This window comes from Numenius arquata, chromosome 12 (genome assembly GCF_964106895.1).
Source record: "Numenius arquata chromosome 12, bNumArq3.hap1.1, whole genome shotgun sequence".
Lineage (NCBI taxonomy): Eukaryota > Metazoa > Chordata > Aves > Charadriiformes > Scolopacidae > Numenius > Numenius arquata.
This window is the reverse complement of record NC_133587.1, coordinates 44,623,456-44,650,253: the sequence shown is the minus strand read 5'-3', so window position 1 is coordinate 44,650,253 and position 26,798 is coordinate 44,623,456. Positions and strand designations below refer to the sequence as shown.

General features: G+C 47.6%; 1 protein-coding gene across 1 annotated transcript in view; it reads left to right on the top strand.

The window, feature by feature from the left end:
• The window catches only part of MAP4 (microtubule associated protein 4), a 157,172-nt gene that overhangs the window by 33,216 nt on the left and 97,158 nt on the right, over window positions 1–26,798 (top strand). Inside the window, exon 3 of the mRNA XM_074157655.1 lies at window positions 22,364–22,620. Within this exon, the coding sequence (XP_074013756.1) occupies window positions 22,383–22,620 (238 nt within the window). The 5' untranslated portion in view covers window positions 22,364–22,382. The remainder of the gene's footprint in view (window positions 1–22,363; window positions 22,621–26,798) is intronic.

Here is a 26,798-nt window from a genome sequence, read left to right as displayed (position 1 = left end):
ACTGGGTGCCATGGCCGCCTGCCAAACCATCTTAAGTCCTTCTCTAAAAGCTGTTTGAATAAAAGCCGAATAAGATGGCTTATCTCCCCCCCCCCCGGGGTGGGATGGAGGGAGGGGAGGTGCCCAGGATGCTGTGTGTGCCTTTCACTCTGGCCTCTGTGGAGCTAAAGAGGTCACGGGAGGTGGGACTGTCACCTTCTGCAGGGACTCAGTGCGATGCGCAGCTCAGCAGAGGAGTGTAGGTGCCCTTCGCACACATTCTGGTCTTAAACTTCTTCTTCCTCCCTTCCCACTTCACTTAACTTTGATCAATGTGGTCTTAATGTCTCCTTGGGTGTCTGGAACTGATCTCACACTTCCATTTGTGTTGTGAACTCCCAGGTTGTCTAAGGGGGGGGAGTTTGCAGATTATAATTTTCCTCTTTTCTTTTTCCCACTGTACAAAAATGAGAGTTAGGATGTAAATTGCCTCTCGGAGTCCCAGGGATGCCTGAAGTCCAATGTTTCTTGTTCCGTTGTTTCAGGACATGGAAACCAAGCAGGTGTTTCCCACAGACTGTATTCAGCAGCTAAAAATGCTTCCTGAAGTAATTTATCCGGGAACATTTAATCCATGCTCATTGACTGCCTCAATGAATAAAGGCAACTTCCTCCCCAACATCCTTTGGAGGAGCTGGGGAGAGCGGGCAGGAAGGAGGGAGCGTTGGTGTGAGTCTGGCTTTGGTGGCTGGATCTCACGGGGTGACCTGATTGAGGAATATCTTGGGTGTTTTTTAACAAAACCAAACCAAAACTCTCTTCATCTCGCATTGTCTCTCAGAAATAAATGGGTTCTTCCTACTTATTCTGTTACGAGTTTTTTTAACCAAGTAAATTGCATGTTTGGTCATCTTCCTGGTGTTCTTAAACTAGAAATAATCGACTACAGCTCTTGTGGCACCTAGAACTTTATTTGGTTATTGTTTTGGCTACATGTGTGCGGGTGGGGAGAAAGTACTTCTAAAAACACTTCCTGATGGAATAATGTGTATTTTTTTGGTATAACGGCTTTAGCTGGGAAGAAACATGCACAAACCCCGACCCTAGGATCACTTTTATTGATGAAAAGTGAACTAGATCGGGGTTGCTGCTGCTGTAATTGCAGTAGGAGCCAAGGAGCTGCGTGACTCTGGCTCCGCCTGCGGAGAATTCCATTCGGATAGAGCAAGTGGGTAAGAAATCTCCCTCTGCCCCTGTGCTTGTGATTCCTTTGTCCTCCAAGAGGCTCTTGCCGTTTGCTGGAGGAGGGGCTGGTGTGTTACCACCCCCCCTTTTCCAAGGGGATTGAGGAACTGTGTGCTGACCTTCCAGGCTGGGAATGCCGAGAACAGAACTGAGGAGGTTTAGCCTTTGAAGTAAGAGGGAACCCTTGGGAAGGTGGCGATGCTAGCACATCTCTCTATAAGGAAGTAAATCCATGTGCGCAGAACTCTTTAATTCAAAACAATTTAAAAATTGGGTTTTTTTAGTACCGTGGTGAACAGCTGTCTGTTTGGTACCTTCTATCTTTCCCTTTCTGGAAGGGAAACGGCCTGTGTCAAAGGGCACAAAACTGCAATACTGGAGATTGCAGCCAAACCTGCAATAAGGAAGTGAATCATTCTCTAAAGAAACCCATAGACCATACCTGATAACAGCGTGGGGAGACCTAAGAAATTTCTTTTATTGCTTTTTCTTTCACAAAAGCTCAGCTTTTTGTTTTCTAACCAATACCTTGTTTTTCAGCTATAGTTTGACTGTATTTGTTATCGAGAGTACGGAAGTATAAATACAATAGTAGTTGAGCTGCAGTAGCTACTCCCTTCCTCCTCCGCTGGCTTCCTGCATACGTTTTGGAAGGTGGAAACCATTCTTCTGCATTAATTCATTTCAGAAATGAGTGTTCTTCCACCCTGTTGCCACCCCATCGGATTTCAGAAACCAAAGGGTATGAGCGAAGAGGAATTATTACTCCCACACGCCTTCTTTGAGACTGAGAAGACTCTTGCTGTGGCTCCTCTCAGCGTTTCCCCGTGCTCCAGCCCGATGCAAGCACTGACCAACAGGCTATCTTGGGTTTTCCCCTAAAAAAAGGGAGAGAGGGAATGTGATTGGGCAGAGAGGAACCTGATGAAATTCAACAAGGGCAAAGTGCTGCACCTGGGGAGGAATAACCCCCTGCACCAGGACAGGTTGGGGCTGACCTGCTGGAGAGCAGCTCTGAGGAGAAAGACCTGGGAGTCCTGGGAGACAACAGGATGCCCATGAGCCAACAATGTGCCCTGGTGGCCAAGAAGGCCAAGGGCATCCTGGGGGGCATCAAGAAGAGTGTGACCAGCAGGTGGAGGGAGGTCATCCTGCCCCTCTGCTCTGCCCTGGGGAGGCCCCATCTGGAGCAGTGGGACCAGTTCTGGGCTCCCCAGTTGCAGAAGGACAGGGAACTGCTGGAGAGGGTCCAGCAAAGGGCTACAAAGATGCTGAGGGGCCTGGAGCATCTCTCTGCTGAGGAAAGGCTGAGGGACTTGGGTCTTTTTAGTCTGGAGAAGAGAAGACTGAGGGGGGATCTGATCAAGGCCTATAAATCCTTCAAGGGTGGGTGTCAGGAGGATGGGGCCAGTCTTTTTTCAGTGGTGCCCAGGGACAGGACAAGAGGGAACAGGCACAAACTGGAACATGGGAATTTCCATCTCAACATGAGGAGGAACTTCTTTGCTGTGAGGGTGGCAGAGCCCTGGAAGAGGCTGCCCAGAGAGGTGGTGGAGTCTCCTTCTCTGGAGACATTCCAAACCCCCCTGGACATGTTCCTGTGGGACCTGCTCTGGGTGGACCTGCTCTGGCAGGGTGTTGGAGGAGATGATCTCCAGAGGTCCCTTCCAACCCCATAGCATTCTGGGATTCTGTGACTTAAGTTTGCAGTGATTTTTGAGAGTTGTTTCCCACATGTGGTTCTGCTCGTTCCAGTTGGGTCACTGCTAGCTGATGTTGGTCTCTTTCTCAGGCGGGCAGGAATTTGGTCATTAAAACCCGCTCAAGAGAATGGGAAAGGCTCAAAAGGTAGAATTTGTTCTTTTGATTAGCTCAGGAGGATTTAGGTTCACCTCTTTGGAGGGTGCAAGCAGTTAAATTGACCTCAGACTGTGGCCGTCATGTGCTGCTTTTTATGAAGTCTGTCATGAACTTTGTATGGCAGTAACAACTTTTTGGTGGAGAGTTATTTATCTTCGGTTACCCGGGTCTCTCTTGCCTAACCTGCTGCTTTTAATGCCGTTAATATGTCTATACCCGCGCTAATGCCGCTCCCTTTTCAGAACCGAGAAGTTCTGTGATGCTCTTATGGCGCGTGGCCAACTGCATGACCGAACTTAGCTAAATAAAAATCCCTGGGATCCTCTCTAAGAATAAACATCATGTGAGAGCAGGAGTGTTTCCCTGCTTCGAGAGAATTAAAATGCCGTGCTGGGAGGGAATAACAGGAGCTTAAGGGCTGGGCTGGCGTCCCCCTCTGCCTAAAAGGGATAAGCTGCGGGTCCTGAGGAAGCAGAAGGCTCTGGCACGTAACCTTTAGCTTTCCTTGCTGTTGGGTTTGTCCGGCCGGGATGACACAGTGCTTTCAGAATGTCCTGTTTTTATAATTCAAGAATCTGATAAATACCCTTATGAAGGAGAACATGAACGTCCTTGCTCAACTTCTCATCTAGCAGTGTTTCATATCGGGCCTCGCCCGACAGCTTAAATGCCTTTTAATGTGCTATTCAGCAATTTGCAAACTTTTCTGTGCCTGTATTTTTTCTTTTTCTCCCCCCTTGGTAGCATGGAAGGTACTGGAGCTGGTGGAGGCATCTGGTGATGCTGCCTCCACTGGGCCTGGATGTTCTGGCACAGCAGGAACGGATGCTGAGATAATGTCCTCTTGCACGGAATTCCCTTGCTGAGGGAGAAAGTCTCCTCTCTGCTGGCCTGCAGAGCATTCACACGGGTAATGGAGCACACGGATGTGCCTTCTATTCTCTGGTCCCTCAAAAGCGTGTGTGTGTTCCCACCTCGGGGAGTTCTGGGGTGACTCATCAGACCTTCCCCTGCTTTACATATGATTCTGAAGTGAAATTATTTCAGCATTTTTAAAGCTCTACGCTTCTACCTTGTTCTAAAAGGACTTCCGATTTTTGCCTTTCTCACTTGTGCGGAGGCACAAATATCCCTACTAACTCCTAGTAACACAGAATAGGTTTAATCTCCATTATATCTGTTGGGGAGTTGCTCCAAGATGAGCAAAATCCATGAAATTAATTTCAAAAGGTGGTGCAAAGACAGTGTAAAGACAGCCTTGGGGATCCCAAAGCTGTTCTTAACAGGGTAAAGACCACGCTCTGCAGTTCTGAATCCTCTGGGTGTCCTCTGCTCCCACCCTAAATGTGTCTAGAGACTTTTTTAATTTTCTCCATGAATTTCTGAGTGACCTCTGTGGAGATACAGGGCCTGAATTTTGTTCCTGGCCTGAAGATCTGACTCATGTGAAGCGAACAAAAGGCCACTAATGCTCGGTAAATGGGCACATTGACCCCAGGCTGTTTTGCCTCTGTGGTCGCAGGGTTCTGCTCTGGCTGGTGCATTTATTTCTCCTTTTTAAATGTCTGATTCCGCAAGGCTTTGTTGTAGTTTTCAAAAGGCAACCCCCTACCTCTCCACCAGCTCCAATGGGTCTGTTCTAGTTCCAGGTCTCTTTTGGGGCATATCTCAACCTCTCAAATGCCTGAGGGCAGGGCACAATTCTCTAAGGCACACCTGAGGAGCCCATAAACTAATTTACTTGCTAAAAAAAAGATCTTGCAGGATTTGCAAGGAGCCAAAACTCATTTCTTAGTATATAAATGAGATTTGTTTCTTTCAAGGTTTTTTTTTTTTTGACTTTCTCAAGTCGTTTACTTGAAGAACCATTGACAGGTCTCCTGTTCCACTCCTCTGGCTCCGAAACATGGAGCTGCTGATGAGTTGGCCTCGATGAAAATAGTTTCCTTGTCAACCTTCTTGTTTGGAAGGTACCAGTTCCGTGTCCTGATTGACAGGTTCTCATGCTTTATAATTACGTTGTCAAGAGAGGTGCTTATTTTTAATTAAAAGCCAAGTAGCTGCTCTAATGTAGTCACTGATATAACTAGAATTATTCTAGATAAAGGAGCGAAGCTCGTATGTAAAGTGAGTTCCTGGAAGCGGTGACTGTGGGTACCCCGTTGCCAAATGAGCTGCTTCTCTTTTGTGGTTCTATCTGCTGGAGCTGCTTCTCTCCGTAACCTGGGATGGTTTTATGCTCCTTCCTCACGTTTTTATCTTGTTTTTTTGAGTGACATTGGTCAACGTGTTGATCTTGGGGCACTTCTCTAGCCTGGATGGTGTCCAGCCTTTTTTCTTGTGGGCATCAGATTGTGTATCTGAGTTAGGAGAAACCCAAAGCTAATCTCCAGGGCCTTCAGAAGGTCCTTCCAATGCCATCTATGACTTGATTCCTCCTCCTTGATACCCCTTGTGAAATAGGGGCAACTCAGCATCTCTGTTCCCTTTTCTGCCGGCTCATTTCCACAAGCTTGAATTGTTTCCGTTGTTCTACAGAAAGTTTAACATGGAATTTTCAAGGTTTGCTACAATGAACTTCTTGATGTGTGCAGGAGATAACATATGGATGTAAGACATTAAATGCTATTTAATGGCTGCTTATTTTACTCTTCGGTGAGAGGTTTTTTTGATTAATTTAATTTCAGAATCTATCCTCTGTGGTCTTACTTTCCCTCCTCCCCTCTCAGATGTGTGTCTATATCCAAAGCGCTGTGAGTTCGGGGAGGGGTGGAGGACCCACTGTCGCACAGCGATAATACAGCCCTAATTAAGCTGGACCAGATCTCTGAAAAATTCTTCTTGCAGCGTGATTTGAACTCTTTCTTATCTCCTGGTTTGCAGTTCCAGTGTTCACACTGTACAGTTTAATTCACGAGCAATAACAGAAGGAATCAGCTTAGAAATGAAAGCCAAAATTCTCATGGAAGCACAGGATCTGTTGTTCTGGGAGCCACGTGTATAAGACAAATGGTGGAGTAGGAAGAATTTCGAGGAGCTGATGCGAGGACTAAGTGACTGGGGTGAAATTTGGAGTGAAATTTCTCCCTCTTTTTGCCACTTCTTCACCTTCCTTTCCAGGCTACGGCAGCGAGATGGTCCTGCAGGAAAAACAAGGAGGTAGAAAATACCGAATAAAAAGGAGAATTATTGACTCATCGGCTATATTAGAAAGGTGCCACCCCACTCTGCCTCCTGAGAGAAGGGACGCTTTAGCAAAGGCCAGAAAGCCATTATTTTTCTGGGTTCTGCTCATGGGGAAGGTGGGAGCTGCTTTCCTTTCTGATGCATGTGCTATTAAAGGAAAGCAGCTGCCGGGAGCAGCTGCCTGTTTGGTTTGGGGCTTAGCAGACCATGTGAAACACAGAAAGCAAGCGCTTTGCCAACAGCCCGACTCTTCCTTCCCTGCCCCCTCTTTGCCTGTCTTTCCCTCCCTCCTCTGCCAAGGGAAAACAGGAGGCTCTTTCCCCCCCGTGATTAATGAAACTCTCCTTATTTGGTGCAGAGCAGCAAACCCTGTCTGCGACACAGCCCCAAACGAGTAGCACTCTGGGCAGTTTCTTTTTTTTAAGAGTAGTTAAGGAATAGGTCATTTTAGAGGTAAACCTTACAAGTTGGTGCAGAAGGCAGGCAGATTGGCAGATTCCTTTATTTTTTCCTTAGGTAAGTGTTTATGATTTTTGGAGATGACATCCCAGCCTTTTTTAGGGCTCTTATTTCAGCGCTCGTAGGCCTGTGCGGAGCAAGACGCTTGAAAGTCCCTCACGGTTATTATCTATGAACTCATCTTCCATGTGGCTTTTTTGAAGGCCAGCCAAGTCCATTAATCCCCACCTTCTAGAGTCCCTAATCCCCCGCTGGGGCTTACAGGAAAGTTATTCTTGTCCTCCCAGTGAAGCTGCTCTGGCAGAGTCTCTATCCTGCTGTAACTTAAGGCAAGTTTATTAATGTGACTTTTTATCGGGTTGGAAATGGTACAACTCCTAATGTAGCAATGGGACTCGCGGAGTCTTACCCCATCTTGCTGAGTGGTTAATGGGAGTGAAATTGCCCAAAGGGAGGGAATTGTTCCGGAGGCTGGTGTTCTCTTATCTGGGTGTGCTTAAGTATAATTAACCGTAGCAAAATGCTCGTTGAAGGCACAAATACACGCCATGTATTTTTTGGGAATGGGTGCAAGTGGAGTGAAATCAGGGTTGAAGGAGGTCTGTTGGGTGATTTCTCTCACTCTTCCTCCTCTCAGTCTGATTCCAAAAGCCTCCCAGCTCTGGGTTTTGTCCAGTTGTGGTGAGACTGATGGAAAGCCCTCTTCCTCCCCTCTTCCCACCACCCTTCTGTGCCCAAAGACTTTGCTTTGGTTCCAGCTAAGCTTCTCCAAACACTGGTTCAGGTGGGTTTCCTTCCACTTCTTGTCCTTCCAGGGTTTGCTTGTGATTTGGACAGGAGGGAAGTCTCAACTTTATTTTCAGTTCACTGTTGTTCACTCTGGTCAGGTTTGGTAGCATTGGGGCAGCTCTGTCTGTGCTAAATCTGTTGGTTGAAGTGGTTTTTGGGGATCTTGGGGTCTTTGCTGTTGAAGGGCGCTGTGCTCCCTCTCCAGTGGGACCTACCATGGGGAAACTGCAAACTTCAGGCTTTTAGACAAATTCAAAGCAATTTGAGTCTCATTCTCAGGGATGCAGTAGAGCTATTATCTTGAACGTTTGGCGTTTTCTGTCTCTAGGAGCTCTGTGAAGTTGCTGTCTTGGCTTTGCTCAGCTGTTAAGTGTATGATAAAGAGCGTTGTAGGTCTTGTGCCTGGAGTTCCTGTTGCCATCTCCTTCTGGAGCCATTGCATGTAGTAAAGACAAGTTCTGTAGAAAAGTATCTCCTCACCCTAGCAGAGGAGGAACCTGAATTAAGACCAAAAGGGAATGTAACAGATAGAAAACTGTGACTCTGAAATCCCAGTTACCAACCAGTCTCACTGCACAGAACAACTCTCCGTGCACCGGACTTCACACTGAGATCTTTGGAAGGAGCAAGGGCCACTCTGTGCCGGGAAAATGCTGTGTTCTGGAGAGGAAACGCTTCTGGACGTGGTGATCCCCGAGTCCCATGATGGTTTCTTGGGGAGCTGGGACAGCCACAGGTAAGTCCAGCCTTCTCAGGTGCATCAGCAACTCCAAATGCTTTCAGAGCAGCGACAGGGCCTATTTCATGACTTCTCATGTCTTCCCTGAAGCAGTACTTTGGGAAGAAGTTCTCTAACGGGGAATCCATGAATGCATAAATAAAACGTGATGCGGTCATCTTTACTTCATCAATGTACAAAAAAAAAACCACAACGCTATTACAAGTTAGTGGAGAGGATCTCATATCACCCCCAAAAGGAGGGGTTTTTATCCTGAAGGGAAGAAGTCTATAGTTCTAGCTAGAGTTTGGATAATATATTAATAAAATATATTTATCCAGAGTGCTCTAAGAGTTCTGAATTACCGTGTGTCTGTAGGTGATTCCGCCTGTTGTGGTGCTCCTGGGAAGGAGGAGAATGGCAATATTCTTCCCGTGCGTGACCAGTAACAGGCCACCACTCCCAACTGATGGAGACGTGTCGTGTGTTTCCATTCTTCCCCCCCACATCCTAATCCTTTCCTAGAAAATAACTACAGGGAGAAAAATATCAGTCCAAAGATTTAAAAAGCCAAACGAAATTGAGCAAGAAAAAAGCCCCTTTCATATGGCTTTTGCTCTCTTCTTACTTGCCACGTCCTGGCCCATGGCCACACGTTGCTGTGCGGGACTGGGAGGGTGATGCTCTGGATGGGGAGCCCTCAAATGGGATCCATGTCTACCTGGAAGGGCAACTCCTGGCCCACAGGACTAGCCACGGGCTGCTGTTTCAGCCCCATCAGCTGGTCAAGACAACTCCGCCAGCAGCAAGCTCCCAAAAGCCCAAATACTCTGATACAAAAGTGGCAATAACATTCGGAAGCTCTTTTAGATGATGATTGCTTTTCTCTTAAAGCTGCATTTTCATATCCAGGAAGAAGGTGGTGAGGAGAGTAGTGAGGAACCAACATCTTTTTTGTGTACGTACATGAAATTCTTGCTTTTGGAGCTGACCTTCCCGATTGAATCTGATTGACTTTGTAGTTTTGTAAGTCAGGCTTTTCCTACAGCACCAACTTCTGCCCTCGCGCTGTGGACAAATTGAAGCAATTCCAGACAAGTACTAACTTGTGGGTCTTTGGAAGCAGCAGGAGGAAGGCCTTTATGTATTAGTAAGTGGGGTCAGTGGCTGCCTTTCCATTGCCAGGACTAGGTGAGACTCCTAGAACTAGCTTTATAGAACCCAAAGGAATTTTAGCTCTTAAATTAAGAGATTTAGGGCTTGTTCCACTTGTAGACTTTTGATGGTTGGCTTTGGAAATATGAAGAGTGGTTTGCAAAGAATATCAGAAGCCCAAAAGGGCTGAGGTTGTAGGGAGCTGTGGAGGTTATCCAGTCCAACTGAGGTTGTAGGGACCTCTAGAGATAATCCAGTCCAACACCTCTGCTTAAAGCAGGGGCCTCTGGAGCAGATTGCCCAGGACTCTGTCCTCTTGGGTCTTGAACATCTCTGAGAACAGAGAATCCCCAACCTCCGAGCAACACGCAGCTCGTAGTCCAAAGTCACTGTACCAATAGTGTTTGTTATATGGAAGATAATTAACGGTTTGATTTCTTTCCGATTTACTTTATTTTTAGAACACCAGCATACGGGATGACCCAGTAGATTCCTGACAGTCAGACACTTGCCAAGTGAGAAACAGTCTCCTCTTTATTAAAATCGAAGATGGAGACACATAAAATCAGTCACATCATGTTGTTATTGATGCCTCCAAAGTCTCCCTCTTCTGTGAGTTGTGAATGTTGTGCACCCAGGCACCTGCACCTGTGTGTGTGTGTATATATATATATATTTAGACAATGTGCAAACAAGAATTCTTGCTGATGCTCTTTCATTTGGGTTTTCCTTCTGCCTTGATCTTTTGATGGAGCTCCAGCTAATTATTTTTATTTTGCATGAGTGCTGAACGCAGACTTTATTTTTAAACTGCTTTTACTGAATTGAAAAGAATGATAATAATGGGCGTATAATATGCGTGTTACCTGCCGCTAGAATGCAGAGATTCCTCGAAGTCTTGAAGTACTGGTATTTATTTATTTATGTATTTATACATTAAGTGGAAGGTGCAGGAGGATTCCTACCCTTGCAGGTGGTCTCTGGCCAGTAGCCCAGTTGCGTGGCTGACTGGTCTCCTTGTGTTTGGGAATGAATCCATAGTGGGATGTGTTAAACATCAGGATGGGACGCAGCAAATGATGCTAAAATAGCAGAGGCTTTGGCTGCTGAAAGGTCTGTTCGAGAGCTTTGTCCGTTACGGCAGTGACACCTCCAATGTCCCATCACTGTGTTGGTTAGACTGGGCAGTGTCCTTTCCAGAGAGACAAATGGGGCTGCTTTTCCTCAAGTTATGACTTATCTTTCTATACTTGAGAAGAATCGGCTTGACTTGTCCTTGTTGCCGTTACCTTCCCTGGAGAGACTTCTCCTGGTCCCTGCAGCTTCTTCTGGGAGAAAGAAAAAGGATTTCTTTTTGTTAGATCGAGTACAGATAATTCGAAGCCAGTGAACGTCTACATCTACAAAGAATAGCTATAAACTGAACTGTAGCTTTAGGAAACCTGAAAAATCTTGGACTGTCAGCCTGTGGGCTGACTTTAATTATGGCTTTTATGCTGACAGCGAGTAGAGGCTCCGGCTGTGGGGAGAGGAGGTGGTTTTACAGCTTTCCTCTGCCTCGTTCAGGATTTCTGCCCGGTTATCTGTGTCGGCTTTATCATTTGATGAAGTGTAGGCTCTCCAGGCCTGTCTGGAAGGCAGGAAGAAAATAGAAGTTGTCTCAAATCTCCAGAAACCAGAGAGAATCAGAGGCAGGAATACTGGGGGACTGTCTGCTGCTGTGCTCCGCTCGTTCACAAGCCATCGCAATAATTGACTATGAGGAAAACCTGCTTCGTTGGCTTTATTAGTGCTTTCTTAAGGGAAGTCTAGTTCATGATGATGTCTCAAGCTTATGGAGCAGAAATGCTCATTAAAAAGACTCCTGTACAATCTAGTCGTAGGAGCCAGGGATATTTGCGGTACCAATTAACAGCAGAAATAATGTTTTACTTAAAACAGTGGAGAAATGGCTCGTATCAGAAGTAATGAAACCCGACACGTTGATGGATGCTGTTTGGAAATACTGAATACACCCCAGAATTACATAGACTTTTACAAGGCATCATCACGAAATTAAAATAAGAGTGCGTTAAGCCATCAACTTTGAAATTCTGAAGTTGCAATCTATTAAAGTTGAAGGTATGACATGAAAAAAAAAGAAAGGCTTTGTCAGCTCGAGCTCGTTGCGTTCAAACGACTTTCCCTGTCGCAGTCTGTCGGCCTCGCTGTGCCCGTTTCCCTTCTGCTCTGACAGTTGCTCTTTGTTTATTTGAAATATGAACACGCCGGTGAAAACGAGTGACTAATGGCGCTAACGAAGTGCAGTTGGCATGAGGGCCACCCGCTGTGCTGCGGCTCCTGCCCGCATCCGCCCCGAGCATCTGTGGAGTCGCTGCAGTCGCCTCCTTCATCCTCCAGTTCGTGTCCCGGCGTCTCCATCACTGTTTCACAGCTCCTTTTTGCGGCCACTGCCTGGAAAAGTTCCCAGACCTGCCTGGAAAAGAGAACTCTGAGGTTTTCCCTCCTGTCTTTATGTAGATCAATATCTGTATATATCGATATAATGTAGTTATATAAGGTTTCCTATCTCGGAGCTGTATTGCGAAGCAGGAAGCTGATGGACCATCAGGGTGGTGAGAGCCTGGCCCAGGTTGCCCAGAGAAGCTGTGGCTGCCCCATCCCTGGAGGGGTTCAAGGCCAGGTTGGAGGGGGCTTGGAGCAGCCTGGTCTGGTGGGAGGTGTCCCTGCCCAGGGCAGGGGGTGGCACTGGGGGGGCTTTAAGGTCCCTTCCAACCCAAACTATTCTATGATAGAGACATATATATATCTCTATCTACCCTAATATATATATTAAGGCAGGGTCCTGCAAATCAGGAAGAATAACCTCATGCACTGATACAGGGTGGGGCTGACCTGCTGGAGAGCAGCTGTGGAGTCCTGGTGGACAACAGGATGCCCATGAGCCAGCAACATGCCCTGGTGGCCAAGAAGGCCAGTGGCATCCTGGGGGGCATCAGGAAGAGCATGACCAGCAGGTGGAGGGAGATCATCCTGCCCCTCTGCTCTGCCCTGGGGAGGCCACAGCTGGAGCACTGGGACCAGTTCTGGGCTCCCCAGTTCCAGAAGGACAGGGAACTGCTGGAGAGGGTACAGCAAAGGGCTACAAAGATGATGAGAGACCTGGAGCATCCCTCTGCTGAGGAAAGGCTGAGGGAGTTGGGTCTGTTTAGTCTGGAGAAGAGAAGACTTGGGGGGGGATCTGATCAACGCCTATAAATCCTTCAAGGGTGGGTGTCAGGAGGATGGGGCCAGTCTTTTTTCAGTGGTGCCCAGGGACAGGACAAGAGGGAACGGGCACAAACTTGAATGTAGGAAGTTCCATGTAAACGTGAGGAGGATCTTCTTTGCTGTGAGGGTGGCAGAGCCCTGGAAGATGCTGCCCAGAGAAGTGGTGGAGTCTCCTTCTCTGGAGACATTCCAAACCCTCCTGGACACGTTCCTGTGGGACCTGCTCTGGGTGGACCTGCTCTGGCAGGGTGTTGGAGATGATCTCCAGAGGTCCCTTCCAACCCCATATCATTCTGGGATTCTGTGACATGTATCTGTGTGTTCCACCCAAGGCTTCACCTGTACCCAGTGGTTTTGCTCATATTCATCCTGCAGATGGTTTACTCCCACTGTCCTCTCCCAGTGAAAGACCAGGAGGCCTTGGAGCACTCCTTTCATTATCTGCTTGGATCTGTCTTGGCTTCTTGTGTGCCTCACGTGGAAATTCAGTTCCCCAGGACCAAACCGGCTCCAGAGAGCTTGGGAATCTCCAGGATTGTTTCAGCGTGTGTGTGGTGTCACTGGGAGCTCGTTTAACCTGTTTTATTGTGTAGACTTTTTGCTATAGGGGAAGAAGCTCTACGAGACTTGCAGCCTCCATCAGAAGCTGAGGGAAGGGTTATTAGTGCCCTGATGAGTGGAAGTAGTGAGATACCAGAGGAGGAAGAGGAAATGCCTCAGAGCAAAGTGCATTATGAGGAAGCGACAGCGGCTGCCGCTCTGCCCCGGCTTCGACATTCTGGTGACAAACCAAATCACAACTTCACTAAACCCACTTAAAGGGAGAAGTTCAGCCATTGTGTGTGTTATCTCCTGTGTGGCCACAAACTGACGGGGGAAGCGAACCCAGATTTGCATCAGGCCTTCGGAGCTGTTTTGTGGTTATTGGTGCGTGGTTCAGTGGCACTGACTTCTGTAGGAAAGCTCAGGCTTCTTAGGGACACCTTGCCCTGTCCCCAGTCTTCTGCCATGTCCTCGTGTCTCCCACCAGTTCCCAAACTCTGCCTGTGTGTGCTGTGGCTTGGTGGCCCTGAGGGGGAACACCTACGTTGTCCTTGTATTTTTCCATGGAGGCAGTAACAGGAACTTTTTTCCCTTTAGTGTGCCCTTTTTGACTTATCTACTAGATCTTAGAATCACAGAATTGTCTAGGTTGGAAGGAACCTTTAAGATCATCTAGTCCAACCATCAACCTAACTTGGAGGTTCTGGGACTTACTGAACATGTATTTGATGGTTGGACTAGATGATCTTACTTAAAATTAGCTAGAAAGCTCTTAGAGAATCTGTGCTGAGAAGGGAAACAGCTTCACAAGTGCTTTGTCTCTTGTATCAATCCAGGTGTAAAACCAACAACCCCCCCCAAAATCCAACTTCTCTGCACTTGCTGCTTCTTTTGCCCCTCGTAAAGGAGGGAGGCAATTAATTAAGCCATGTGAATAATAACCGGAAACTCTCTTGCTGTATTTACGTATGGCCTGAAGGGGAGTGTGGTTTTGCGTGACACGACTCTGGCTGAAATCCTGAGGTTGCTGAAAGTCCAAACACGCATTACCTCTGAAAAGAAGCTTCTGGTCATTTGAGAGATTTCCTGCAACTCGGAACATCCATAAAAATAAAGCCGAGCTCTTACCTTACTTAACTTTTAAAAAAAATCAAATTAATCCCACTGATTCAGACTGCACCAAAAAAAAAAATCATAAAAAATTAAATTGGGTCATAGATTTGTCGTGCCCAGCCATGGGATGTACAAAAAAGTCAGCAGCTCAATTCCCTGCTGTGTCCTCTCCTTCTGAAAGATAAATGTGGACATTCTTTTCATGGAAGATTCCCTTCAGGATGCTGCGGAGGAAGATGACTCTGCAAATATCTGCTCCCTGCTCTCCCCCTTTTCTTACGCCTCAGCGGCCGCCGCCAAGCACTGGTGAGAGCTAAGAAAAGCAGCCTGACTTAGGGCGAGAGAAATGGGAATGATGGCTGAGCCCTCCCCAGTTCCTCCAGTCGGGGATTTTGTTCTGCGTGTGGCTGGGAGCTAATTTTAAAGGAGCAAGTGGATCTGATGCAATAATGGAGATGCTTCTCCTAAATCTCTGTATCAGATTCAAACAAACAAAAAGTGAGGAAATATTGCTGCTTCTTTTTTTTTTTTTTTTTTTTAATCCTCTTAGGTAACAGATGTGCTACTTCTGTGAATAAATACCTCTTTAGCATAAAGGTTGCTCGAACTTCCCTTCACTAGGTGAGAATATCTCGTTAACAGTAGGGATACAGCCACTCGCCATCCCAGTCGGGGTTCGGAGGAAGAGCAGAGGCCGAGGGCAGCTCCCGTGGTCCAGGACAGACGTGTATGTAGGGGACACTGAGGCAGGCGAGCACCAAAAATCCAGGGGAAATTGGGCAATGCCTCATGCCAAGTAGGATTTTATTTAGCATAGAATCATGGAATGGTTTGGGTGCGAAGGGACCTTAAAGCCCATCCAGTGCCACCCCCTGCCCTGGGCAGGGACACCTCCCACCACACCAGGTTGCTCCAAGCCCTCTCCAACCTGGCCTTGAGCCCCTCCAGGGATGGGGCAGCCACAGCTTCTCTGTGTTTAAACACAGTTTACAGGTTTTCAAATACTTTTTTTTTTTTTTTTTTTTTTTTTTGTGGGCAGCATCCCCTGCTCCCTCTTGCCCGCTCTCCCCTTCCTCTGTCTTCACACGAGATGTACAAAATCTGGGTCAGGCTGATCATGACTTTAAACTCAAAGCCTGTGCGTGCCCAGAGGCATGTCCACAGCGGGGGAGGAAGCTACAAAATGGAAATACAAAGTTTGGGAAATAAATTCCACCCTTGCCTTGCTGGGAAGTCAGAGGCAGTGCCTTTGTACAAATAAGAGATGTTTGTGTCGCTTCTGCTTTCCGAGGTTCCTGGACAAGATGATGTTTCTTCATGAAAAAGACCTGGGAGTCCTGGGGGACAACAGGATGCCCATGAGCCAGCAATGTTCCCTGGTGGCCAAGAAGGCCAGTGGCATCCTGGGGGGCATCAGGAAGAGTGTGACCAGCAGGTGGAGGGAGGTCATCCTGCCCCTCTGCTCTGCCCTGGGGAGGCCCCATCTGGAGCAGTGGGACCAGTTCTTCTGGGCTCCCCAGTTGCAGAAGGACAGGGAACTGCTGGAGAGGGTCCAGCAAAGGGCTACAAAGGTGATGAGGGGCCTGGAGCATCTCTCTGATGAGGAAAGGCTGAGGGACTTGGGTCTCTTTAGTCTGGAGAAGAGAAGACTGAGGGGGGATCTGATCAATGCCTATAAATCCTTCAAGGGTGGGTGTCAGGAGGATGGGGCCAGTCTTTTTCCAGTGGTGCCCAGGGACAGGACAAGAGGGAACGGGCACAGACTGGGACATAAGAAGTTCCATCTCAACATGAGGAGGAACTTCTTTGCTGTGAGGGTGGCAGAGCCCTGGAAGAGGCTGCCCGGGGAGGTGGTGGAGTCTCCTTCTCTGGAGACATTCCAACCCCCCTGGACACGTTCCTGTGGGACCTGCTCTGGGTGGACCTGCTCTGGCAGGGTGTTGGAGGAGATGATCTCCAGAGGTCCCTTCCAATCCCATATCATTCTGGGATTCTTGGAAGTTCCATTAAGTCACTTAAAACGTGTGTGAGGAAGTGCCAGTGTGACTTCTGTGGGATCTCTGGGATGTTGGGAGTCTGGCACTCTCTAAACTGGTTTGTGGCGCACAAGTTCTGTGTACCTGAGCAAACTCAACCTCGTGGATGTGGTCAGGCATCAAATAAGGTGGTGGGAACACCCAGAGAGGAGCTCGTTTTGAAAGGGAGAGACTAATTGAGTTGAGTAAATAGTAGGGGCACTCTAGAAGGAGACCCCAGGACAAGAGGGTCTGTGATGTGGGTGAGAGATTAAAATAACTCTTCTCTAGATTTCAGATGAGCTGGAATTGGAACTGGAACAAGGAGCTGGATTTTATTTATCAAAAGGAACAGGTTACTCACTGGGTACACAAAGATTCTGAGTGTAAAAAGGAACAGATGGGGCAAATACTGGGTGTAACGGATCAGCTGTTGCTGGAACACGAAAAGGTCTAAACAATTCCTTTTTTTTTTTTTTTTTAAAAAAAAAGAGTAGTGTGAATTAAGGCAATAAGATTTATTTGCTGTGGAATAATTTGAAGATTTCCTGGAATGGACTGAGGAATGTCTGGCTACAGGAAGACTCTTTTCCTCATCTGTGGTGGAGCTGTCACTGGGACCGATAACGCGATGGTTTGCTCCTTCCCACACCTTTCCTCCGAGCAAAAGACTTACTCAACTGGGATGTTCTTCAGGGAGGACTCGACTTTGCTCCGAGGCTCTTCCAGAGACAGCAGTCTGGAGTCGGGCAGGTTGGTGTTACACCATCGCTGCTGCTGCTGCTGCTCCCTCTGCTAATTAACAAACGAGAGGGGCCTCGGCAGCTGGTTCCCAGCTGAGGAATTATTTAATACACTTTTAAAATGCTGCCTTCTGAAACCTCAGTCATTCCTCGGCTTTTGCTCTTTCATCTTAATGTCAGGATTCATAGTCTCTGTGCTCTGTTAGCGTCTGATTTGCATAACTGCCTGTAAATACACGGTGTATTCTTCTTCTTGATGAAGATTCTTGGACGCTGCCTGCGCGTAGCGAACGTCGTTCCATCTGAATGAAAAATGGCTTCGGAAGCATCTGTCTCTCTAAGCAGCTCAACACACGAATATGGTTCAGATTTGCTTTCTCCCCTTGGGCAGAACCTCTGCAATACACTCATTTTCTTTTGTCTTGCTTAACTCCATAAGCCCTCCTTCAAACTGGGAATTTGGCTGCTCTCACACCAGAGATGGGAAGTGGAGAAGTCGCTTTTCGTCCAGTTTTCGTGGTGTTCTGTCTGTCCCTGACCCTGCCCGGGCTGTAGAAGGCTTTCCTGGAGCCAGCACCATGCTTTGGGTTAGGGCAGCCCCTTATTTGCCGGGGGCTTTTACGTGCCTGAGATACCAGTTCTCTATTTGCTACCAAAAAATGCATAAATGGCTTTTATTAGTTATGCTGATTTATTTTTTTTTTATGCATAGTTTCTGCATTCCCTGTTAAGTTAAATATAGACAAGGAAATGTCCTGCTGATAAGTCAGCATAACCTCATTATTATTATTTTTCCCCAGAAACTAGACTGCTTTAGTGTCCCAGTTCCTACGTAGGTCTGAAATGGAGACATTGTCAACGCTGGTTTATGGCAGGTATTTCATAAAGTGCCACCACATTCATGTGGATCAAAAAAAGCATGATATGGATCCATTGGTTTCTTGTGGTGGGATGTTGGTATGCTGGAGGCTGATCTGGGTGGGATTAGCCTCGATTTGGGTTTAAGAATTCGGAACTGCTTCCCTAACCCCACTCATGTGGCGGGGCTGGAGGCACTTGCTCCGTTAATCGAAGTGCACTTGTTTAGGTCTAGAGGAAAAGCGACTCCAGCTTTGGATTCCTCAGCACAGGAGAGGCATGGACCTGTTGGAGCAGGACCAGAGGAGGCCACAGAGATGCTGAGAGAGTTGGGGGGTTCAGCCTGGAGAAGAGAAGGCTCCAGGAAGACCTTAGAGCCCCTTCCAGTCCCTCAAGGGGCTCCAGGAAAGCTGGGGAGGGACTCTGGATGAGGGAGGGGAGCCATAGGAGGAGGGGGAAGGGTTTGACACTGAAAGAGGGGAGATTGAGCTGAGATGTGGGGCAGAAGTTCTTTGCTGTGAGGGTGGTGAGAGCCTGGCCCAGGTTGCCCAGAGAAGCTGTGGCTGCCCCATCCCTGGAGGGGTTCAAGGCCAGGTTGGAGGGGGCTTGGAGCAACGTGGTCTGGTGGGAGGTGTCCCTGCCCAGGGCAGGGGGTGGCACTGCGTGGTCTTTAATGTCCCTTCGCACCCAAACCATTCCGTGATTCTGTGAATATCTTGGTGGAACAAGGACTAAATAATTTCTGGATCATCTAAATACTGCTCAGAAGCTTGCTCTGACTCCAGGCCGATGACGATGGCCGTACACGTTTCTGTGTGGTCTGGTGTTGGCTGTGGCTGGTTACTGGGTTTGGATTGTGCAGGGGAGGGGATGTGAAATGTTACAGGCCTCTCTATAAAGTACTCGGGTAATAGTTTCCATTGGAGTGGGAGGGTGGTGGTGACTTGCTCTTTGGACAGACCCTAAATTAAGCTGTTGAGAAGAAACGCTCCTACAAGGGCACTGGTGTTCCTGAAACTAAAATAGCAGGAATGGTTAATCTGAAGTGAACGTGTGAAAACTGTGAGCTGATAGTTCAGTTTATGGACTGTAATCTGCTGCTAACGAGCATTTTGAGTGAGGTTAAAAAGGGAGGTTTTCCTAAATGCCATTTATATAAAGCTTTGGGTTCTTGGTGAGTGAACCTCGTGGTGCTGGTGCAGAACCAAATGTGACGCCACAGACGTGAAGGACTTGACATCTGTGAAGCCCGATTCGGCCCGACCCGTCCCGCCTGCTGGGAGGAACAGGAGTTGGGTTTTTCTTTTGGCGTCTGACGTGTTGGCTCCAGCATTTGCCTGCTTTTTCCCCAAGTTATTGGATGTTCTGTAGCTATTTTCTGACCATGGCCTTGATTCTCGCGTTTCCTGGTCACGTCACGAAGCAGCTTGTCGAAAATCTTAAATATCGTTTTTCTTCCTTATGCTAAATGACATTTTCTGAAGATGAAAGGATGAAACGTTCGTAGCTCCATATTTTGTTGGATTTTATTTGGAGATTGACTGACCTAAAAGCCATCATTTCACTTTCAAGTTGAAATCAAGGGAGGACATGATTGAAAAGATGACGAGTTAAGAGCCTCGTTTCTTCCCTCGAAGAGACCGGTCGGTGCAAAGAGAGAACTTGTGGAAGTGACTTATTTCCCCAGTTGGGACTCAGATGCTACCAGCTGGGTGCACATCCGTAAACAGGGTGGGGGTAAGACCGTGTGGCTTGAAAATAGTGTTGATATAAACTCGATCTGAAAGAAACCTGAATTTTCTTATCAAGACTCTTTCACTTAAGGATAAAGATGGCTTTTTTAATAGCGATAATTCTTTCAGCTGTGACCCTGCGCGAAGGGTGAAGAGCTCCAGCCCTTTCACCTCTGGATTTCCATTAAGTGGTAATTCTTCAGGGCCATTATCTAAACCAACAAAAACTTGCTTGAAGCCTGATCTGGCTTGAAGAGTGACCTTTTATTGTTAAAGAAAAAAAAGAGAATAATTCAACTGAATTATTTTCCATAATACCCTTCCATGCAATTCCATACAGAGCACTATCAGTGTGATACCATTGTTTATAAAGAATGCCAAGTATTGCCCCGTAGAGGCTGGAGCCCCGTAGGTATGTGGCAGTGGCCGTGTTCTGCTGACGGAGAACTTCCCGCAGCTCGAGGAGTAGGAGCCGCTGTGATTTCGGAACAAGAGGAGCTGTGTTCTGCCCTCACCATGTCGAGCAGCGCCCCTGGGCTTCCACAGGGGGTCAGCCCTTCCTTAACTGACCCGTACAAATGCCCATTGTCTGTTCTCGCGAGTGGCTCTGCCTTTTTACGTAGGCAATTCTGTAGCTTCAACGCTTTTTTTTCTCCTCATGTTGTTTGGTGGTTCTTGTCCAATACAGAGAGAATTGGTTGTAGGATGATGAATCCTTCCTATCTCTTTGGATGAATTTGTTCCCAGCAATGTGCCCTGGTGGCCAAGAAGACCGATGGCATCCTGGGGGGCATCATGAAGAGTGTGACCAGCAGGTGGAGGGAGGTCATCCTGCCCCTCTGCTCTGCCCTGGGGAGGCCCCATCTGGAGCAGTGGGACCAGTTCTTCTGGGCTCCCCAGTTGCAGAAGGACAGGGAACTGCTGGAGAGGGTCCAGCAAAGGGCTACAAAGATGATGAGGGACCTGGAGCATCTCTCTGCTGAGGAAAGGCTGAGGGACTTGGGTCTTTTTAGTCTGGAGAAGAGAAGACTTGGGGGGGGATCTGATCAACGCCTATAAATAGTCAAAGGGTGGGTGTCAGGAGGATGGGGCCAGTCTTTTTTCAGTGGTGCCCAGGGACAGGACAAGAGGGAATGGGCACAAACTGGAACATAAGAAGTTCCTTCTCAACATGAGGAGGAACTTCTTTGCTGTGAGGGTGTCAGAGCCCTGGGAGAGGCTGCCCAGAGAGGTGGTGGAGTCTCCTTCTCTGGAGACATTCCAAACCCGCCTGGACACGTTCCTGTGGGACCTGCTCTGGGTGGACCTGCTCTGGCAGGGTGTTGGAGGAGTTGATCTCCAGAGGTCCCTTCCAACTCCATATCACTCTGTGATTCTGTTGGTGAAACTCAGAACTTGTTGCTTCCATGTCCTTGTTCTCTATTAATTCTCAACCATTGACTCGCCAGGCTCTGAAAACAGAGTAAATGTTTTATTGAGGGAGAGTCTCTGCACAGCTTGTGCCTCAAATAGCGATTTAATACAGATCGGCATCAAATTGCTTTGTGCTTCCAAAAGGAGACCAAAATTAAAGGAGGTTGAGCTCCCGCAGTGGGAGTCGTACGTCTGGAAATTTAGATACTAATGGCCCTTGATGGTTTTGGCTTTTATAGTTTGTACCAGACCATTTCTGCAGGTGGCTGAAAGGTGTGATGGAGCTTTCTGATCTCTCTGCTCCTTCGGTAGCATCGGGTGTTCGGAACAGACCGACCCTGCCCTGAAAAAGTTTCGGAAAGGTGCCTTCTCTTAATCAAAAGTGGTGGGGTTTCCTGCTTTAAATCCACTTCAGTATTTGTTGACTGTTCCTAATAATAACTTCAAAAGGATGAAATGTGGGGGGAAAAAAAATATAAATAGTTGTTTGTGGGTGTATTTGTTGTGCCAAAGCTTTAGCTGCAAAACGGGTGAATCACTTGAGGTCCGTTTTCTCTTCAGGGCCAGTAAGTTAAATAGAATGATGCAAATTGGGGTGGAAAAGATAAAATAGCGATTCTTTCTACTCTGTTTCCTTTTTATACATAATCTGTATGTGTGGACTTTACTACATATTTTCATGTCAGCGTTGTTAAAACTTTACCTCCCAGCACAAATCCCGGGGCTAGAGGGGGTTTGCTGGCATTAGCCAGGTTTGCCGAGGACGCAAACACGCCGTGGACCCTGTCCGAGGGATGAGAAGCGTCGCTGAAGTTTACATGGGAGATTATGCAAACCCCTAATCCTCATAGGGGAGCCTGGGCCGGGTCCAACCCAGGGACTAAATTCGCTTGCGTCACTTCTCTTTCTGCTGCTGAGGATACGTAATTAAGGCTCAGATCTAGGGCAAGGCAGGAATCGATGTAAGATTGTGTTTGTGCTGGCCAGGTGTTGGGTTTTTTCCTTTTTTCTCTCTTCTTTTCTTTAAGGTTCTGATAAAACATCACATGAAACGTAACGTTCATGCAGCGAAACCCAATTGAGATGATCTACCTGTTTGCTTCCCTCCTGGTGTGGGGCTTTTTGTAAATGTCTCAATTATTGAGCACTAAAGCAAACGTTTCTTAGTGTTAGGACACAGGAGGCACATGGTTACCAACGTCAACCTCTGGCTAAACTTAAAAGAGCTCTTATTAAAATGTTTCTTTCCTTTTTTTTTTTGTTCTTCCCCGCGTTGCTTCCCAGGTTGCAGAGGTGCTAAAGCATGGCCGACCTGGATCACAACCTCAGCCTTGCGGATGCTCTGACCGAGCCGCCCCCCGAGATCGAGGAGGAAGTGAAAAGGGACTTCATTGCCACCCTGGAAGCAGAGAAATTTGATGACGTGGTTGGAGAAACAGTGGATAAAACAGATTATGTTCCTCTGCTGGATGATGACGACGCAAAAGCTGGGAGCCAGGAACCAAAAAGCAAACCCCATGCGGACGGTTTTCAGGTGGAACGTAAGTGTCTAAAGCAGGAGACCAAAAAGCTGCATCACTTGAGCCTCACACAGCACTTTTTGCCTATTATAATATTGCTGGGCTGCTAAAGCAGGGCTTTTGTATGGTCCTGAGTGTAGTTTGAACAGTTTATTTTAAAAGCAAAGCTTGAGATTAAACCCTGCTTTTCTACTCTCCCTTCTGTTCAGTTCTTCAGCCTGGAAAATAACCTCTCGTTACTAGTCCACAGGAGATGCTGTTATTTATGTTAATATTTTGTGTGCTGCCTCGGGCTTCTCGAAGGAAGCACTGTCCAAAGTGTCTCACTGCTACGCTTGTATATACAGCATTTTCCATCTGAAAACATTAAAACAGTGTAAGATTTGGTAACCATCACTCTGGGTAACGGCAAATCCAAGCTGTAAAGATCCATGACTTGGTGTTGCTGGTGAGACCTGCAGATCGGTATCTTCATAAGCCATTGAGCCAGCAATGTGCCCTGGTGGCCAAGAAGGCCAATGGCATCCTGGGGGGCATCAGGAAGAGTGTGACCAGCAGGTGGAGGGAGGTCATCCTGCCCCTCTGCTCTGCCCTGGGGAGGCCCCATCTGGAGCAGTGGGACCAGTTCTGGGCTCCCCAGTTGCAGAAGGACAGGGAACTGCTGGAGAGGGTCCAGCAAAGGGCTACAAAGATGCTGAGGGGCCTGGAGCATCTCTCTTATAATGAAAGGCTGAGGGACTCGGGGCTTTTTGGTTTTGGTTTTTCTGACCCCACTTCCCTCCCCAGTGCCTCCCCTGGCTCTGCAGCCAGTTGTCTGCTTGAGCAGAACTTGTTTCCCTCCTACACGACGGGGCTGGGGCCGGGGGGGGATGCAATTTCTTGCTCTTGGTTCAGAGATTTGTTTTTCCCTTTTTTGGGAGAGTCGGAGAACGGTTATGAGCGTTATCTAAATCTTTGGCAAGATGAACGCAAGACCCTAAGTGAAGAAATCGGAGGGTTTGCTTGCCTTGAGTGGATAAAATAGTGTTTTTCCAGTTTTCCCACCTTGTACCAGGAAAGGAAGGGCCATGAAGCTCCGTGGTTTAAAGCAACATTAGGATTTGATCCTGTTTAGGTCTTATTTGTCTAATCTGGTTTTCCCTGAAGTGGAAGGATATCTGTTTCTTCTGTGGGATTTCTTCATTGTTTAGAACTGTTTGAAAAAAAAAAAAAATAGTAAAGCTTAATCTACTTGCTTTTATCGAGGCTACAGAGTAAAGGAGCTCGGGTGAGATATTGCAAGGTCCTAATTTGGGGGTGTTGGGGGTTGTTCTGGTGCGGTGCTTTGAGTATAACATGAAGTTTTTAGGGAGGGGGGACTGAAATGTGAAAGACAGCGAGAATTCTACATCCCTGGCTCTGAATATGACTGTAAATAGCTTTGTTTTCCCGAGGGAGAAGAGTTGCTTTCATGGATCAGGCTTTTCAGCCCCCGCTTGTTAATTTATTTATGTTAAAAGGCACGAATGTGTTCAGACAGCGCGGTCTCTGCTACCGAGATTGTCTTTCTCCCGTCAGAAGAGGTTTAATCATACGTCCTGTCAGGCTCTTGCTATTCCATCTCTGCTCAAGGTTTTTTTTCCCCCGCTTTTTTCCTAAAGCCAGGAGCCAGATTAGACAAGTTTGAGGATCAGATGGGCCCCCCATCACGGACCCAGGTGAACCATGTGAGTACAGAGAGATGGAGAGGAGGAAGGAGATGCCATGAGCAGTTCTATGGTCTCCTACAAATTTGTCCTAGAGTAAAGCTCTCATAACAGTTAACTTTTAAAGCATCCCTGGAAAGGCAGAGCTTAAGCAGAAAGGGGTTTTACTCTTCCTGGCCCCTGGCGGGACATCATAATTTGGCAAATTCTGGGATAATCCTCTTAGGACGTTGTGGGCTTTATGTAACGGGGAAGGATGGCTTTGGCAGGTGCTACACTGTTTGCAGCCCGTTTTCCTCATCGCTTCCGAGGAGTTTCAAGGGTCTCATGGAGCTTCCAGTTCAAGTCAGGAGGCTGTGGTGGCAGTTTTCATTAGGATGTTCCTGTAAAATAGGGACAGGCATTCCGAAGGACAAAGGGAGAGACATTTGGGTGGGAGCAAGTTCCAACTGGAAGGAAAATGCCGCCTTTTTGAATAGCCTGCAGCAGGCAGCAGTGCTCCTGTGAAATGTTTTAGCTCGAGCGAGGACCAATATTGTTTCTGAAATTTTAATTGTGTTCCCGTTGAGGAATCCTGTACAAAGCCAGGGCTGTGTCACAGCTCCTCGTGGCCTTGTGACAGTAAATGTGTGTTTTGCATTCTCAAACTCGCTCCGGTCACAGACTCGGTGATGAATCTTCACTTTGTAGATTTTTATTTTTTTTTTTTTAATAGGGAGACAAATACTGAGCGTGTGGTAAGTGCTGAACTTCTTTTAATTTGTGTTGGGCAGTGCCTTCGGGGCTTTTTTTTCAAGCACAAGTGTCGCCACGAGATGGCTCTGCCCGATGCTGCTGGACGGACACTGCTGTGCAGCAGAGCAGGCCATCGTCCTCTGGGATTGACACACAAATCACAGCTCCAGAGCAGGCTCTCGTCCCCTGGGATGGACATAAACCAGCTCCAGAGCCCGAAACCTGAAGAACCACATTTCCTTTCCCTTTTACCCTCTCTTCTGCACTGGGAGTAAACACTTTTCTTGCAGAAGGCGACAGGATTTGCTTTTCCAGAAGAAAGTTTAAACACTTTGTTGTATGAAACTGAAGATGGAGAATGCTGCGTAGATCCAGAAGTTTCAGAGGGATTAAAAAAAGTCAGCAAATAATGCCGATACGTGCATTTTTATCTCTTATAATATATTAAACACCTTCACCCTCTCCAAGTCTGTCCATCCCCGTTCCTGCCCCAAAGTTGTTAAAGCTTCTGATCAGTATAAATCCCTGTATTGTCTTTTTGTACAAAAAAATAAGTATCGGGCATGATCCCAGTGCCCTCTTGGATCCGTCAGGCACTTGCAAAATAAAAATTATAAAGAGTTCAGATTATATTGTGAAGCTGCCTGGATCCTGGGTTGTGTTGCTCAAGTAGATAATATACATCTATTTTCTTCAGGAGGAAGGAGCACCTCAAGTATTGTCTTGATAAGCCAAGGTGGTGTTGAAACTTCTTCCATGTATTATGAACTGAAGTGGTGGAATTTAGGGTCCTGCACCTGGGGAGGAATAACCCCCTGCACCAGGACAGGTTGGGGCTGACCTGCTGGAGAGCAGCTCTGAGGAGAAAGACCTGGGAGTCCTGGGGGACAACAGGATGCCCATGAGCCAGCGATGTGCCCTGGTGGCCAAGAAGGCCAATGGCATCCTGGGGGGCATCAAGAAGAGTGTGACCAGCAGGTGGAGGGAGGTCATCCTGCCCCTCTGCTCTGCCCTGGGGAGGCCCCATCTGGAGCAGTGGGACCAGTTCTGGGCTCCCCAGTTGCAGAAGGACAGGGAACTGCTGGAGAGGGTCCAGCAAAGGGCTACAAAGATGCTGAGGGGCCTGGAGCATCTCTCTGCTGAGGAAAGGCTGAGGGACTCGGGTCTTTTTAGTCTGGAGAAGAGAAGACTGAGGGGGGATCTCATCAACGCCTAGAAATACTCAAAGGGTGGGTGTCAGGAGGATGGGGCCAGTCTTTTTTCGGTGGTGCCCAGGGACAGGACAAGAGGGAACGGGCACAAACGGAACTGTCTCCATCTCTGCAGACATTCCAAACCCTCCTGGACACATTCCTGTGGGACCTGCTCTGGGTGGACCTGCTTTGGGAGGGTGTTGGAGGAGATGATCTCCAGAGGTCCCTTCCAACCCCATATCATTCTGTTACTGCTGTTCAGAAGCCGTTTTGAGACAGAATATTTAAATACATGAACTGAAGTGGCTCATGCTACTTGTGTAAGAGTTCCCAGCTGGCTCTGGCTCTATGGCATGCTGTTTATCAGTATTTTCGTGCTCACTCATGGCTTTTTTGGTCCAAGTTCTCTGACGAAGTCGCATTCAACCAAGTCTTCACACACGAAGTGTGATGGGATGATAAAATGTGCAAAATTATTCTCATCCCCAACCCGTCCACCCCACCCCGACCTGCCGAGAGCTCTCTTTCCTCTTTGCCCTCCGCTCTCCCGTCCCTCTGATGGGGCCGGTGGTGGGAACGCTCCAGG